Raw genomic sequence first — 17,611 nt, forward strand, 5'->3', positions numbered from 1 at the left:
TCAGCTTCTGTCTTCGAGGTGGAGCCCCGCCCTTGGAGGCCCCTATTTTGGTTGTCATTCTTACGACCCGTAGTTACACATCATGCCTCGGTGAATACGGAGCCTGCCCCTGCCCGGGGCGCCTTTTCGTTTCGGTATTTCACACGAGCCTGGTCTTTGCTGTGACATGGAGCCCAGCACCGAGGCTGCTGCAGGCAGAATTACTGATGGCCTGAGCGCTGAGGGCACATGGCATGTTTAATGCTGGGAATCAAAGTCATTTAAAAAAAAAAAACCCTGGTGCCCTGAGGAGGATGCCAAGACGGAGATACTGCAAATACAGTAGATGGGTGTGGAAATGAGAGCAGACACGAGAGAGGAATTCCCCAGAGCATGAACAAAAGGAGCCTCCGGTGCGGAGGGGCGGGATGCGGTCTGTGACGCGGGCACACGTGTGGCCGGAGCTGCGGGAGCTGCAGCGGGGGTCTGAGCGCCGGGCAGCGCGGTGGTGGCCCGTGGGGACGGCACCAGCCCATGGGGACGGCACCGGGAGCTGCTCTCTGCTCCTGAAGGCCCGCGATGCAGAGGAAACACTGCTGTCTTCAGTGGTCAAAGTGATAACTTGACTGAGAGCTACTATTCTATGTCCAGCTTATTAAAAGAATCAATAGTGGTTTCTACTTTATATTTACAGGAAAAGTGGTATGTTTGTATTCATTATGGGGGTAAATAAGTGTAAGTGTTCAGTTCATGCTAACTTACACAGTGATTATGTGTGTGTGTGTGTGTACGTGTATGTATACACACACATGTATAATTTTTTTTTAATTCAGGAGATACAGCAGCGGCATGGATTAGCCAATTCCATCTCTTCCTACCTTATTAAACCGGTGCAGCGAATAACGAAGTACCAGCTCCTTTTAAAAGTATGTATGAAGCACCTTCACACAGCCCACAAAATGTTATGAATTGTGCACTACTGCTCTGACATTTTTTCTATTCAGTGCATTTGTTTTCCTGACCAGTTTCTCAGTGCATCAGGTAAATAAGACTGTGTTCCTTGATCGAGCACCTGAACTTCGCTGAATGACCCTAGTCTGCAACATAAAATGAGAAAGGAAAGGGAAATTATCAGTACCAGTTTTATTAGTACCAGTTTTCCCAGTATGGCTTGTGTCAAACTGACCTCTGCTTTTTTTTTTTTTTTTTTTGTATGAAAGATTATAATTAAAATCCCACTTGTAAAAATCAAAAAACAATTAGTCTTGACAATAGAATGGTAAAGAAAACTTAGAATTTGTGGTAAGAGTTGTTACAGAATTCATTATAGATAATTGATACACATCATCTAGACTAAAAGAAAAATAATTTACCACCTCTGTCTCATAATAGAAGTTTCCTTGGCTGGTGAACATCATTGAGCCTTAGAACGTACCCATCATCCATGCCTCCCAGTAACAGTATTTCATGAACCCAGCTATGTCCCCAGTTCAATCCTAGCTCAACAGGAGGCGATAATGTAATTTTGCTAGATAGAAATGAAATACAGAAGAAGTTATGAATGCCTGAAACCCTTCTTTACTCTTTTTGTTAATAAAAAAAATCTAGCAACAGTAAAAAGTGGCTGCATTCTCTTGTGAAGGGGGACCGTTATGGCATTCTTCTACTGGAAAGGCTCTCCAGCGCTCTGTGTCAGAATCCCGTGAAGTGACTTGATGGCCATCGCGGGAGAAGTATGTGGTTGCTGTAAACACAAAATAGAAGCCAGGAGGCTAAGTTGTTTATATGCATGTTTGCCCTTTGCTTTCTAACTCTGCAAGGGCAGTTTATTGCTTAGTGTCCTCAAGATTGATGGGTTTGGTTTTTAGCATATGGTTCTACTAAAGATCTCTTCCTCAGTGACCTCACATCTAGTCATTCACTATTAAACCGCTGCTTTAATTTATAAACCTGACTTTATTCTGCCCAGGAGTTCTTCAGGAGAGCAGTAATGAGCTATGTTGAGGACCCTAACGAGGAGGATTTTCTGCCAGTAAAATTAGTCTCAGTGCATTGCATTTTCAAAGCACTTTTTGCCAAGCTACTCACAATAATGGGTCACACCATCTGGCCTTGAGAAAAGGTGTCCATCAGGTAGCTGCGTTGCTGTAAAGCATCCAGGGTGCAGCCAGAGCCACCTGCAGTGTGACATCCTCTTGTTGGACACTGGGATACAAAAAGCTGTTGTTACTATTACAGATGAATAATAACCAGTAAGACACTGGTGCGAATCTATCTTGGAGCCCACCAGAATGTGAATCTGTTGTCCCTGCTGTCACTTAGTTAATGACAGGCATTCATTTGTCTACGTAGATCTAAAATGTAAGTACACCCAGCGAGGTGTACTTAAAATCATTAGAGCTTTCTGAGGTCCCAGCACAGAGGAGAGCATTTCCCTGCAGGTTTCTGTGCAGCGATGCCCTTCCTGCTGTGAGCAGGGTGGTTCCAGGGTCGAGGGGACATCGCTTTCATGGCCCCAAAGAGCTCAGAACCATGCCAGGATCCAGTGGAAAACAGCAGTACTAGTCAGAGTCCGGCTTGACCTTCAGCTAGAACCAGCAGCTGAATGTGCCTCGCTGCACTAATTAAATATTTTTGTCACTTTTGAGGCTTGGTAGTTAACGCGTACGCTAATTCCATCTTAAACTGACTGCATCTGGTTTACTGTGAGGTGAAGAAACAGCCTGACTTGAGCAGGACAGACCCTTTCCTCCGTTGGATAAAGAGATGGTGATTGGCTTTCCATGAGAATCTCTGCCCAGTTGACCACAGTCTGTTTTTATCTCGAAAGTCACGGGTTTTCATACCCATTTCTGCGAAGGCCTAGTTGGCGGAGCATTTCGGGGTCTTGGGCTCATGGTGTGGTCTCCCACAGGAGCTGCTCACATGCTGCGAGGAAGGGAAGGGGGAGATCAAGGACGGCCTGGAGGTGATGCTCAGTGTGCCCAAGCGGGCCAACGACGCCATGCACCTCAGCATGCTGGAAGGTGGGTCCCCGCCGTCACTGCCCACGCCCTCCCGCGCCTGGATGGCCCGGCTTCGTGCCTCTGTGTTTAGTCGGGAGTTACCAGCTGAGATGCCGGCGCCTTCTTTTTTAAGCAGTTGGTCTCATTACGTCCCTTAAGGATCACGTGATATACTTCAACCTCATTAGAAGCCTGTCGTTGTCCCCTCATCGGAGAGCTGCCTCTCTCTGCTCTGAACCCTTGTGGCACCTCCTGTCACTTGCCGGCGGCTGCCTGGTCTCCGTGTTAGATGGACAGGTCGATCCTTCCCCTCAGATGTAAAATCCTAACAGAGCTTGTATCTTCCCCATCTCTGCATCCACTGCCCCACTTGCTCGAGCTTTGAATTAAGCAGGTACTACATCCCCTCCTGTGCAGCTGAACAGGGTGTGTAATGTGGCAAAGAGAGAGTCAGTTAAATACGCTTAAAAATTATCGTCACAGGTAAAATTTCCACGAATGCTTCTGTTTAAGAAAGCTATCTTGGTGTTACAGCTTAACTCTGATTTTCAGGCTACACGGAGTTATTTAAAGAAGTGATCCAGCCCCAGGTGCTTTGCCAGCCTGTTGTCACCATCAGTCGCGTGGAACAGTACACTAGTTAGGGCGGGGGAGCAGCTGTTTGTTACAGATACCCCCAAAATCAGAGGCCAAGCCGGAACACCCTTTCTTTCCTTGATGTAAAATCCCGAGCTGGTGCGCGGCCCTCACGAAGTCACCGAGGACTCAGTTGCTGTCCGGCTGGTCTCTCTCCAGCCCCAGGGTGTTGTCCTGGTTGACCAGGTGCAGGAGGTGTCAAGGCCATGGTAGCGCGTTCCATCCAGCAGGCAGTGGGGAGAGAGGGAGCCTAGGTGAGCGCAGGTGTGGCTCCCTGACCACACAGGGGCTGGGAATCGCTGTGCTGGTTTGAGCGTCACAGAGGGCAACTTCTAGTACAGAAGAGGGGACGGGTGGAAGCTAGGAGATAACTAGTCACCCCTGCCTCAGTGGGGCCACTTCACGACCAGACAGCAGCAGTGAAACCAGCCAGTGGCCAAAGCAAGGCTCAACTTGCTTAAAGAGTTTTGTGCTCAAAGGAGAGAAAATTCCCCAGGGAAGGGTCGTCAGGGATGTCTCCCTGCAGGAAGGCCAGACCAGGGCCTCAAAGACAGGCTGAGGCTTCATTCAGCAGGATGTCTGGGAAGAGGAGGGTCAGGCTGAGGAGGCAAAGGGTCGAGACGCAGGCTGAAAGTGGATGGCGGCCAGTGAGGGAGTCCGGGAGCCATTCTGGAAGAAGTCTTGTGTGTGGGAATGCTGTGATGACGGCTGAGGCGGGAGGGTGTTAAAGCAGGTCTCAAATGGTGAGGATAAAGCTGTGAGGAATCGAAGGGAAGGTATATGCAGAGCTGTGTCATATGGGTCAGTGCTGGGGAGACTGAAGCCAGAGGGGAATCTCTATTCTGAGATTTAATTGATGGACATTTTACAAATGTTTCAGTAGCCGTAATGCGGTCTCACGCATCATCTTTTATTTGCTTTCAAATTGACTGTGCCCTTTTTTTTTCTTCATTTTCTAGGGTTTGATGAAAACATTGAGTCTCAGGGAGAACTCATCCTGCAGGAATCCTTCCAAGTGTGGGACCCGAAAACCTTAATTCGAAAGGGTCGAGAGCGGCACCTCTTCCTTTTTGAAATGTCCTTAGTATTTAGCAAAGAAGTGAAAGATTCCAGTGGGAGAAGCAAGTACCTTTATAAAAGCAAATTGTTTGTAAGTACAGGCCTTCGAGATTGTAAGTTTAAAGGTAACACAATTGCAGCTTTTTTGCAGGTAGAGGAAAATTACTGTTTGTTGCCTTCATTTAACCTCCCAAACTGTCCTAAAATGTGAGTCAGAAATTGTCATAGTTTCATCTTCAGTGAAATTATCGCAGGCTTGAGTCCACTAGAGGGCGCTCGTGAGTTTGAGCAGCCCTTGACTTGGGAAACTTTCTAAATTCCGTAGAAACTAACTGTGGGATAAGAAAACACTTTGCAAGTGAATTGAAATCATTTATCTCCCGTGTGCCCTTAACTAGCTTTATATAAATTGACCATATCAGACTGTGGTTAAGTGAGTTCTCATATCATCATAATGAGTTTTCCATTCACCAACATTGGAATTTACTTAAGCAGCCTTATAGGGTGGCTCATCGTGGGCTGTTAATGATGAGATTTGGGGTTTTTTTCGCTAAAAATAAATCTATGAAAAATAGATTTACAGTTCTTTACAGCAGCAAAGTATGGCTATTAGAGAAAATGTCTGTGAGCAAAAATAGTTTTCAAGATCCACAACCCCAGCTGCCTAGCGACAGCCTCCCTCGAGTGCTTGGTAGACACAGTGATGCATTTGAATTCTTATTTCACTTGTCAGTGTACTTCCTGGCAAGAGAAATGTATATGGTACTTTTTTTCCACTGGTGGCAACCCCAACCAAGTCTCTGTAAACCACAAGACGACTCTCAGAAAAGTCTCGGGCAGGTGTTGTCCTCTGGGTCCTCTGACCTCCATCTTCCCTTTGTGGTCATGATCTCAGAGGGCTCAGCACAGGACTGCTGGGCAGGGTTGGGCAGGGGCCGGTGGGCAAAACGAGGGAAAATCACAATCAGAGAAACAATAGACAATGCAGTAGAATTTGGTTTCTTCTTCACAAGTTATGACAGAGCACTTAGACATATTGGTAGATACTTGGAATTTGGACAACTTATATGTTATACATTTTTATGACACCCATGTATTAATCAGATCTCCAAAGTAACAGAATACTACCCAGTGCAGAAATCATCTTAATAATAATCTGGAATTTGCAAGTTCAAACTAATGATTTTCATACCATTTTCTTTGGCTTGTATCCTGTTTGAGATTGTCTTCTGGATCACCGCCCACCTTACATCATTTTAGATCATATTGTAACTGGACAGAAACAATGCAGCCTTCCTGGCTGGTCATTTCACTAGCTGGCTTTAGTCAGTCCTTAGAGGCCAAGCTGGTCTGTTTTAGAAGCTGATACTTCTTCACTTCATCTTTTAAAAGTTAAGCTCCCCTCAGAGGACACGATGATGAATCACTTCCTCTGCTGGGGGCGGGGGAGAGAACACACTGGGGTGGACTTGATTGTGGGGGAGGGGCTGAAGATGTTGGCCTTCATCTCTGCTCTTCCATGTTCTGCACGTTGCAGATGCACGTATTACAGAGAGAAAGTTCGTCTCAGCCATTAAAGTTATTGGTGAACTACTAAAGCTTAATGCTGTGGATGAACACATTGGAAAATAACTGAGCGTTAAAACATCATTTGTCTTCTGTGAAACTACTTCCTTAATGAAAATACACAGTGGCAGCTCTTTTGCAACTGGAACAGACAAAGTTTACTGTTTGTCAGGTTGAAAATAGACAACTCGTGATTTTCCAGATAATGACGTTTGCAAATAGTTTGGTTTTCTTCTTCATTTGCTGGTTGACTCGCATCAGGATCTCTAGACGAGGTACTCAGAGGAAGTGAAAGAGATTAAGCCAATTGTGTGTAGCCTAAGAACAAAATTTTATCATTTTAACTCAAGTGAGAGCTAAGGATTATGTATCAACGTGAACAAACTATGATGTTATAAGCTAGCATGATCACAAGTCACCAGAAATGATTTTCTTAGTCTTTGTTCTATATCCTGCCAGAATTGTACTGTCGCCTAACTATATAATTGTCTCTTTATGCAGACCTCAGAGTTGGGTGTCACAGAACACGTTGAAGGAGATCCTTGCAAATTTGCACTGTGGGTGGGGAGGACTCCAACCTCAGATAATAAAATTGTCCTTAAGGTACGTCTGTTTGAAGTTTGGAACTGTGCTTTGTGACAAGTTTATCTATGTATACTTTTTCCTGTTGTTGGACCTGTTGGTTTCCATAGCCTTTGATTTGTTCTGTCTGTGCTCTGTTGAGATTGGTGATTACCATAGAAAGAACAGTGGAATAAATCCGGTTTGGTGTTCTAGTAGTGAAGTAATTTGAGCTAAACGGTTGCTTGCTCACCAAGAAATCAGGTGGAGAAAGGTCTTTCCGAGTGTCTCCATTCCCCCAGTCTTGCAGAGAATTGGGTGATTCCATAAGAGTTGCAGGAAGTTGAGAAACAGAAGGAGGGAGACATGGGCCAGTAGCTCCCGTTGTACACTTGGCCTCTGGTTTTCAGAGGAAAACAGGCACCTGATGAATTTGTGAGGGCCTTTGACAGTTTCAAGGCTGCGCGGGCCAGGAGTCTTCACGGGGTCCTAGACTCTGGCTTTCTAATTTGGAGGCAGATTAAAAAGAGGGGGTGATGATCAGGTACAGTGTTCAAAACGCTGAGGGTGCTTTGCACACTGTCTTTGAGGGAGGAATGTATCTTTGAATATTTGATTTGAACTCTGTTTTGATTGTACAAATCTCTCCTAGGAGTGATACAGGGCTCTGGAGTGTCTTTTGGGCTTCCCTCCTTCTGCCTTTGAGAAGATACAGATGGAACTGTCTTTTTGAGCTGTCTGGAAAGACCATAAGCGACTTCAGGATGTTTTGGGGCAGATGTAGTGGAAGATTTGTAGAATATTGGGAGACGAGCCAGAAGCTTAATGGGCCTCTGGTGTGGGGACTTGCATGTCAGCGATTTTGTCCCTTGCATTCCTTTTAATCTCTCTACGGTATTTCCAGCAACTGTGAGTTTTTCAAGCAGACATCGCCTGTGCTTCAGTGACCGCTGACTGTGGAAGCCACTGTGTTCCTAAGGTCTTTATTCTCATGGAAATGATGGATTGTTTCGTGATGACTATATGATTACTAACCCAGTGTGTTCTTGTTAGTACTGGCGTGAAGCCCTATAAAATGTAAATTGCACTGATAGCTAAATATTAGATAGCTGAGCTTTTTTAAGGCATAAAATTTTGAAGTATACTCAAGGCCTTAAAATGTCCAACTGAAGTTGAGTATTTATCCAGATTAGCTGCAGTGACAAAAGCCAAAGGGTGCATCTGAGAAACAGTGCCAGATACGTTAGCCAGATACGGACTACGTTCACATAGGATGTGATAAGACACTCATGATGCCATCGGAGAGTAAGTCTTCCTGCAGGCTTTACCAAATGGAAGTTTTCTAGATTTAGGGTAATATTTTTCTGGCTTCTAATGAGAGACTAAAGGAAATGATGTCCCCATTAATTTCAGGGGTGGCTTTGTGGTGCTGGTGATGGTGGTGGTGGATATTTTAGCAGCGGTTCTGGCGGCTGTGGTCTAGATGGTGGTGAGGGTGTAGACAGTGGTAGAGATGGTGATGGTGTAGATGGTGGTGGTGACAGTAATGGTGGCAATGACAGAGCTGTGATGGCCTGGTCTTTGTAGAACTAAATTGTGACCTTTTTTACCTTTATAGTTGGAAAGGGGAATTTTATTTCTAAATTCTTTCTCAAGCAGATCAAGACTACCAAGACTATGGAACAAATTATTCCCTCCTCTTATCCAGGGGGACCTTTTACTTCGCCCTTTAGGTGGTTACCTTTCTCATACTGCTCCTGAAAAATTGGTACCTTTTATCCTCATTTAATTTCTCTAAGGTTAGGAGAATTGCTCTCGATAAATGTCATTCTCCATTGTCTCCAAACTCTGCCAAGTGTTCTGTTCAGATACTTCTCTTTGTTTAACCTCCCAAACGTGTGTATCAAGCATTTAAATTCTAATAGTTCTGTGTTGTTCACAGGTTTCCATCTGAGATGCTTATTTCACGCACAGACTCCCCTGTCCCCTAGTCACCCTGCCTCCCACCCCAGAAGAAACGGGTTTTACTGCTCTCTTGACATCTGATCTGGGAAGAGGAGCAAGGGGCTCCTTGTTCCTGCGTTTCTTTCCCTGTTCCTCCCCCTAAACAACTTTGGAGACACATCTCCCGTTCAAACATTTTATTTAGAAAGCGCATTCTCGATTTTAATTTCCTTTCCCAGCATGGGCTCTGACTGTATTTTCAAGAACACAGTGCACCATGAGGAAGCACTGGGTTCTCCTCCCTTCGTGATCTCATCCGTAATCCCACTGACAATTGTTTTAATCCTTTACAGGGAATTGTGCTTATATCATAGGAGGTTGATGTTTTCCGTAAGGAAATTTAAAACTGTTACTAAGGCCTAGAACATGTTTTTTTTTTTTTTTTTAAAAACAACCTCTTTTGAGGTGCAGTGAAAGGAAAAAATCTGGAAAAAGTGATGCCATATGTGTTCATTGAACAAATGCTTGTTAGTATCTGCTACGTGTCGTTGTCAGAGACCCTCCCTTCAGAGCTGCGGGGAGGTGAGGGAAATCCGCCCTGTGTCATTGGCAGTGGGTCACCCTGGTCTATCCCAGTGGTATAACCAGAGGTAGCTACACACAGAGTTTTGCAGGGACGGGCTCAGGCGTCCACCCCCCCGGAAATTCCGGCGTGTTCACCTGCCGGCAGCGTGACCTTGGGCGCATTTCTAGTGTGTCCATGTTGCAGTTCCTCATTTATAACAGGAGGATCAGGGAGGCCCCGGCTCCACAGGGTGTGAGTGGGTGCAGTCCTGGGGGCAAGGCGGCCAGATGTGTGGGTGCGCATTCACATCCCTGCTGACCCTCCATGGGCTGCTGACCACTCGTCTTCGCCTAAAGGACCTCAGGACACTTGGGTTTGAGGGCTGATTGTGTTTTCATATTTACCCAGAGTTGTTTAAAAGGTCATGGGGCTGGGAAAGGATAGATTACTTGACTTTTCAGAGACCTGGAATAACATGAACACTATAAAATAAAAATGGTTTTGATGATAAAATATTCAAGATCAGGGTCATTTATTTGGTGGCAAATTAAATGCAGGATGTGGTTGCTTTTCTGCTGAGAAGTTATTTTTAAAACGGGCGACTCAAGGAACGCGAGGCCCTGAGTGTGGTGAGTGCAGGGTCTGAAAAGGGCCCCTTCTGTGTCGTGATCGACTCTTAATGCCTTGTCAAGGCCTCCAGTATAGAGAACAAGCAGGACTGGATCAAACACATCCGGGAGGTGATCCAGGAGAGAACCATCCACCTGAAAGGCGCCCTGAAGGAGCCCATCCACATCCCCAAGACGGCTCCGGCGGCCAGACAGAGGGGAAGGAGGTGCGTGCCGGGGGCTTTTTCCTACGCTTGTTTTCCCATAAGGAACAAGGCGATGGTAACTTACTCTTTTTCACAAGTCATTTTTCTTAAATATTTTGAAGAATATTTTTTTAAAAAATACAGTTCATACATAACATCATTCTTAGTAATGAAATTGCTTCTAGATGAGAACCCCTTTGACTTAAAGTAAATGAAGGTCTGCATGCAAATCCCTAATCATGTCCCTTTTCCCCCCAAGTGTTAATCTGTGCACATGTGTCAGTCATGCATGTGACCTTGGACAAGTTATGTAGCTTCTCATTTCTAAAATGGCAGTGATCATACAACTGTATTTCATTATCGTGAGAACTCAGTGAGATGATAGATGTTAGACACTCAGCCCGGTGCCTGGCAAAAAGCCTGTCCTCAGGGAAGAGTCATTATCGCTGTGTGTGACTATTACCATCATTAATACAGTGGTGGTGGCCGCAGTCACGCAGACTGATTTGCACCTCTGAACAAATCTGTTATTTCTCCAATGGCTGGTAGACAGTCTTCACAAGTCTTAAAAAACAAATCCAGCGGTGTCAGGAATTTCTTTGTATCCCCAGGGATGGAGAGGATCTGGATAGCCAGGGTGACGGCAGCAGCCAGCCTGATACCATTTCAATTGCCTCCCGGACATCTCAGAACACGCTGGACAGTGACAAGGTAAGCTGGAACCAGCCCTTTCTTTGGAGAGGTGAATGTAGCCAGTCTCTGGTCTGAGATGAAATTGCCCCTTTCTATCCATAAATGTCAGTTTGTCATCAACATTTCAGACAGCAGCCACGGGTTAAGAGAGGCGCCAGGACATGGTACCAGGAGCAAAGATTTGGAGTGTCAGGGCTAGAAGATGTTGACGCGTCTTCATGGGTTCAGAAAAATCACCTGCCCGTCTCGGTGCTGTTGCACGGTTTTCTAACAGGGTGTTCCAAGGCTGCTGTTTTGTTTTATGTTAAGCAGGAGAACCCATTATTTTAAATTAGATCTTACACAGAGCCCTGGTGCCTGGAAGTGGGGCTGCTCTGATTGAAGCAGGGGCACTGGCATGCAGGTTGGCCATGAGGCACCCTTTCAGAGCCCAGGCTGCGCCCCTGGCCTGGGCCTGCCCCCTGCTGACCACTGGGAGGGAGCACCTGACCTGCAGCACAGAAGTCGGCAGGGATGCCTTCTACAGGGGTGGCCTGAAGTGTCCTTGATTCTGTCTTGGTAGAACCAAAAAACCTATAAGATAAAGTGACAGGAGCAGTTGGAATCCTGGGCTTATGTGATGCACAGATGCCCAGAGTCCCCTGTAAAAGCCAGTGGGGACATTGCTGTCAGCAGGGGCCTCTATTCCTACTGAGATGCGCACCTGTTCTAGTCCAAGTTCTTAAATTATTTGACAACATGTAGGGGTTTCAGTGGACTTGCCCTCGGTTCAGAACTGCCGGGTTTCTTGCTGTCTGATACGAGCTGTGCTTTCCTACACGAGGCCTCGGTCCCCCCCCACGAAATGTGGGCGCCTGCCCCATGCACAGTCCCCACAGCCCGCCCACTATCTGACAGCATCATGTGGAAGCAGTTACTGACGGAGGGGAGAGTCCAGTGTGGGGGATGCTCCAGATGGCCAGTCTAGAGTCCCAGGCTTTGGGCTCTTCTCACTCGTTTTTGCAGAATTCATGGTATTGAATGTTGTTTCCAGAACAGAAATAAGTTGGTTTAGAATTTTTGTTTTCCTACAGTGATTTTATTTTCAGAATCCTCCTGATTTGAGTGATCAGCTCTTTCTCAACCTACTTTTTGAGGTCACTATGTCATAAGTCCTAGAACTTGGAATGCTTAGAGTAACAGGACTAGAGAATAGAAATAATGGCTCACTTGATTTTGTTCAGAGCTCAGTGTATTAGCATTCAGCAAATATTTCCTGCCTGTAGTAATAATGAGGAAGAAGATAAATGAGACGTTCAGGCATCTGGCATCTAATAGCATCTCTCCCTGCGGACCCACCCACAGTCATTTAGTTAAGAAAATAAAATTGGAACTTGGAAATATTTCATCAGAGTAATCCTCATTATTTTCTTTGAAAAAAAATAGTAATTGAGGTGATCGAGTCATCTAAACAGTTACATGAGACTTCCACCTGAAGAAAAGTGAGGAAGAATCTGGCTCATGACTGAGGGGGCTGGGGACGGGCCACTCCATCCGGGCCGTTTCCCGGCCTCCCCGTGGGTGAGCCCGCCATCCCAGTGGAGGCGCATCGAGCCCAGGCTCAGTCTCACTGGGTAATCCCCTCATGGGTCTGGTCTGGGTTTACCCTAGAAATAAGTTGAGAAGTTTATTTTAAAAAGTAAGGTATTTGAATGAAATTCATGGAGAAAAATAAATGTAGAAAGTTCTGCCTTTGGAAGGTACATTGAGACTTTTCTGGAGGTAGATCCAAAAAGAAAGAATAACTTGGTTTCTCAGGTGGTTAGCGTGTAAATGGGTGGTGGTGGGAGTCCAGAAGTGCCCCGTGTCTGGGAAGGGGCTCCTGACTCTCCAGCTCCCCACCCTGGGGGGAGCCGCCAGCACCAGGCATCTGCCACGTGGAGAGGCCGTGTGCTAGTTCCCGGGGCACCCTGGTCCCCACCGTGCGGCTGCCTCCAGTCACAGGAGGTTCGCCACAGAAAGAAGACCCTGTCCCGGAGTCAGGGTGCGTTAACTAGTTGACTTCGGATCAGTTACAGCAGGACAGGCTTCTGTGCACTCGGAACGGAGGCTGCACCACTCCTGTAGGAAAATACGGCACCATCCTGGGGACTGTCGCTATGAGGACAGCAGATTTTGGCACCCAGTGAGAGAGAAAGAGTGAGTCACTAACAAAAATGCAGGTTTGTAGAAAGTAATCATTCTACTGGGGTATGAGAATTTTTAAAGAACCGCCTATAAAATTTTTTATCTGTGATGATTACTTACCAGTTTCTGTTTACCTCACCTAACACATTATCTGAACTTTGTCCCATGGCCCAGAAATCCCTCAGGAGCCACTTCTGCACATCACTCCTCCACGCATGCTTGTCACAGGTCCTGCTGGCTCCTGCCCTCTCAGTCGCTCTCAGCTTAACGTTCTCATGACTCTTAACCATCTTGGGGAGCTACGCTCCAAAACTCAGTTTCCTTAAGTAGGCGTGGCATGTCGTTGGTACCCCTCATTGAGACCAGGGGTCCTTCCTGGGCTCAGAAGTACACAGAAGGGGTCACATGTCTTCCTAAGACTGTAGAACCACCACAACAGGTTCTCTTCTTTTGATCCTGGGCTCTGCGTTTGGGAGGAGAATAAACGGGGTGTGAGACAACACAGGGTAAGTCAGAGCAGGGCATTCGAAGGGGGCACACCTGCGAGGCCTTACACAGGAGGCGCCCCTGCTGCGCCCACATGTGTGCCTGCACGTGTGCTGTCTGCTTTTGGAAGGTTTTCTTGTAGCCAGCTCCTTTTCTGTACTTTTCTGGTAGAACATTTCAGGGTCAGTGAATGATCTGGGAGAATACATTTAGGAAACGGTATCGTTTTCTGAGTCAGTTTGTAAAATACACTGTTTCTCTGAACCAGGCGTAACCAGAAAACCCCCGTATCTCTAATGGCAGTAACTTTTCACACATCTCAAGGTTCTTTCCACCCTACGTATTTCAAGTTTAAACAGCCTCTGATGATACAGGCAGATCTGTCGAGGGAAATGACTTAGCCATGTTCTGCTTATTTGACTTAATTGATGGTGTCTGTTATGAGTTAGTTGTTATCATGGAGTTTGGTTCCATTTCAGAACTGGGTGGGGAGATGTTTTTTAGGCCTCTTGGAAAATTCTTGAGGAAAACTTATCTGCCCGGTGCTGTAGTAACTCTCAGATGAGGCTCAGAATGTTCTGGAAGAGTCTGTTGAGGAGGGGCTCCTGGAGAAACCCTCTTTAGCAGAGCTGGAGAAGGCTGGTCACAGATACAAGCCACAGGCCCCCACAAACACACTTCCTTCCTTGAAAACATTCGTTTTAAAATACGCCATCTCTTTGTTCCAAATATATACGTTTAGCACTGATTCTTGCCCGTATTAATGGTACTTATGCTGATAAAGCAATCTTGTGAAAATACAATTTAGGTTCCAAAGAAATCAAATGCTTGCCAGATTCTTATCTCATTTGTCCTGAGCCTGTCTCCCTGAGGTAGGGAGGAGAAGCCTTCTGGACACTGAGGAGATGAGGGAGGCTGGAGGACCCTCCCAGGGCCACCCAGCAGCAGGGAGCTGAAGCCAGAAACACAATGTGGATTTAATTACCTGGGGAGGTCTAGACTCTATTATTTCACACTAGAGCTGAATAGGAGCTGAATATTTCTAGCATATTAAAGAAGCATTTTTCATAGTTTGCCTTCTCTCTGCATAATTAGTCTGTGGTTTGCTTCATATAACAGAATTTTATATTATAAGGAAAGTAATGTGGGACTGAAATATAGGCTGCTATAGAACAAAGCATCTTAAGGGCAGGATGAAAAGGATCACCAAGGCAAGACGGGGCAGCCTGTGGGGAAGTGACCCAAGCTGGGGAGCAGGTGTGAGCCTGTGTTGGATCTAAAGTCACGCAGTTCCTGTTTTTAATGAATGAGAAATTCGGTTGAGACCTGTACTTGGCATGAACTGCCCTAAGCGTGTTAGATGAATATATGAATCCACACACTTAAAAAAGTAAACGGTTTCACTCACCTTTCATGAAGTATATATAGCAGTGTGCTGGGGATATGAAATTTTACGGAGCTGAAAAGGCAGTCACCTTTCTCTGTGAACTGACAGTCTGCACCATGGAACCTGGGATGGGCTTATGTAAACTGCAGCATTGAGGAAGTGTGTAAAGTAACTAATGCCAGGACGCTTTAAAGTGTGGCTGGATTCACGTTTTTGAGGCAGGGAAGCTGCATTCAGACTGCTCAGGAAGAGCCGCGTGCTTGCGTTCAGCCCTGTTTCTGCATACCTGGCGCTGGGCGGCACTGGCTGGCCTGGCCAGGACTGAGGGTGAGGCCGGCCACGTGCTTGGGACCCCACTCTCCCCTCGTCCCGAAGGTGCCAGAAGCAGGAGGGAGCTTGGCTCAAAGGGACCACTCAGCTGGCTGGCCGGGCGGAGCTCTCCAGGTCTCCCAGGGCCTCGGAGTTTGCCCTTGGGGACATGAAATCGAGTCAGAAGCCTTTCTGGGTGAGGACAGCACATGGTTCTCATCCCCTCAGACAGAGCACTCGGGACAGCGGTTAGAGTCCCGACCGCCCAGAGTGCAGCAGGTAGTTACGCAGATTTCACTGTCCAACAGCAGGTGGTTAAGAACAGGGAGGCACTCCCCAGCCAGGCCTGTGAGCGCTGCTTCTGTGCACACATCCCTGTGCCTCGGTTTCCTCATCTGTAAATGGGGACGGTACTGCTCCTCCCTGCTAGGGCTGTGGGCATTAAAAGTGTGTGTTTGTGAGGGAGGTACAGCTCAGTGGTAGAGTGCGTGCTTAGCGTGCACAAAGTCCTAGGTTCAATCCCCAGTACCTCCATTAAAAAATAAATAATCACCCCCCCAAAAAAAAATCCCACAAAAACAGAAAAACAAAAATAAAAAGTGGCATCTAGAAAAAAATGTGCATTTAGAACAGTGCCTCGCGTGTACTGGGCACTGGATAGATACTAGCTTCATTTTAAAATTACTTCCTTCTCTGTCACTGCTGGGCGATTGACGTTCGTTACTTGCCGTCACAAGTCACTGTCTGCATCGGCCTCTTTCTGAGCATGCTTGGCTGCAGTGGGTTCAGCGGCGGTTGTGTGTGTCAGGCTCTGGGGGCGGGGCTCAGGACAGAATGATGCTCTGAGTTAGTGCCTGGACTTGCACGGCTTGGTGGCCCCACAGCAAACCACTGACCACTGCTGAATGGGCAGCCACTGAAGAAGGGGGAGGCTCCTGCTTGAAGCCTGCTTTACTCCTGCCGTCTTTACTCCTACCACCCTGGTTGCGCTGTGGCCACGTGCATGTGGATGACTCTGAGCTCTTCACAAGGTCGAGTCGTTGACTCACTGATACGAGAGCATCATCCCCGTGCAGCCCGGACAGGAGCTGCCGCCCGGCTACGAGCGGGGGACAGCCCTCCCCGCCTGCAGCCTGGTGAGGGTGACACCTGCCACTGGTTCCCTCTCTTTCTAAGTGACTGCGGCTTTTTGTTACTTTTAACAAGTGTTCTAGGAGATCCTGTGAAGCCACAGAAAGAATGCAGGCTCTTCTCACTCTAGTTACTCAGCCAGAGAAACAAAATCCCCCGCACTGGAGTAGAGAACCTCAGTTCTAAGAAAAGGCAGATTTCTCAAAAATACAGTTTAGGTAGAAATGTAACAGAAGTGTTTCTTAAAATAGTGGCACATCGAGAAACTGACCAAAGTTACTGTTGATGACAATAAGAGTTTTGATTCAGACTCAAGGCAGGTGGTTTATTGGAGCTGTTTTTCCTTCAGGTGAGGGGCCCAGGCGGCTGGCTGCCTGTCACACCTTAGTCTTCAGAAGAAAAAAAGAGGCATTTCAAATGAACTTTTCCTGAGAAAAGACTGTCTTGCCCTCTCAGGAAATGCAGCAGACAGACTCCTTTGGGTTGCGTTGTCCTCAGAGGTGCCGTGCTTTCCAGGACCTGTGATTACAGGTAGTTCAGGGGGTCAGGTGTCTGCTTCCTGACTCCCCTTCCTTTTCCTGCTTGTCCGCCAGCGAAGTGTGTCATCCACACACGGCTCACCCCCTGGCACCTCTCGTTCTGATGTGTTCAGAGTGAGGAGATTGCCGCGTCAGTCCAGGTCAGCTTCTGGAAGCCCGGAGGCCCGATACCCGGCAGATGTCCTCTCTTGGATTTGCCTGACACTGAAAGCTTGCCTTTTTAATTACATCTTTTAAATTTAGCATCTTGACATCTAACTTTCCATTGCACCTCGTATGTAGCACAGGCAAGAAGGCTTCCAAGAGTTATTTCCACGTCAAAACCAGGGTGTGACCACATTAGAGAAGAGTGAGGATTGACCTCCCTGAACACTGTGCTCCGTCTTTCTTTCCTGGATAAAATGTTGGATATGGTGACCTGCTGCTTTTGAAAGAGCTTTTTCTCACGTTGTCGCAGACTTCTTTTTATTTATTTATTTTCCTATTTTCTTTTTTCTTTTTCTTGAGGGAGGGTGGTAAGAAGCAGAATTGTTGCCATCTGAAGCGTTTTCGGTTCTCACGGATTCCTTTCCCACCCCTGACACGTGACAGCCTCCCCACTGGTCCTCTTGGAAACCGCGCAGCAGGTTCTGGTGACGACTTCTCCCGTGAACTTGGCCTCGGGGTTGGGGTGAGCAGGGGGCCTGATGGTCACAGCCTTAGGTGTTAGGTCGGCTGCTGAGAGGCGCAAGCCCCCGGCCTCCGCGAAGCTGCCCCGGGAGAAGCCTGGGC

General features: G+C 46.9%; 1 protein-coding gene across 2 annotated transcripts in view; it reads left to right on the forward strand.

The window, feature by feature from the left end:
• The window catches only part of TRIO (trio Rho guanine nucleotide exchange factor), a 331,311-nt gene that overhangs the window by 232,570 nt on the left and 81,130 nt on the right, over positions 1-17,611 (forward strand). For both annotated transcript variants that reach the window (XM_031443331.2, XM_064479579.1), the window contains exons 28-33: positions 813-905; positions 2,894-3,005; positions 4,580-4,770; positions 6,747-6,848; positions 10,008-10,150; positions 10,741-10,840. In XM_031443331.2, coding sequence (XP_031299191.2) covers positions 813-905; positions 2,894-3,005; positions 4,580-4,770; positions 6,747-6,848; positions 10,008-10,150; positions 10,741-10,840 — 741 coding nt within the window. The remainder of the gene's footprint in view (positions 1-812; positions 906-2,893; positions 3,006-4,579; positions 4,771-6,746; positions 6,849-10,007; positions 10,151-10,740; positions 10,841-17,611) is intronic.

The sequence above is a fragment of the Camelus dromedarius genome, chromosome 3 (genome assembly GCF_036321535.1).
Source record: "Camelus dromedarius isolate mCamDro1 chromosome 3, mCamDro1.pat, whole genome shotgun sequence".
NCBI classification, from domain to species: domain Eukaryota; kingdom Metazoa; phylum Chordata; class Mammalia; order Artiodactyla; family Camelidae; genus Camelus; species Camelus dromedarius.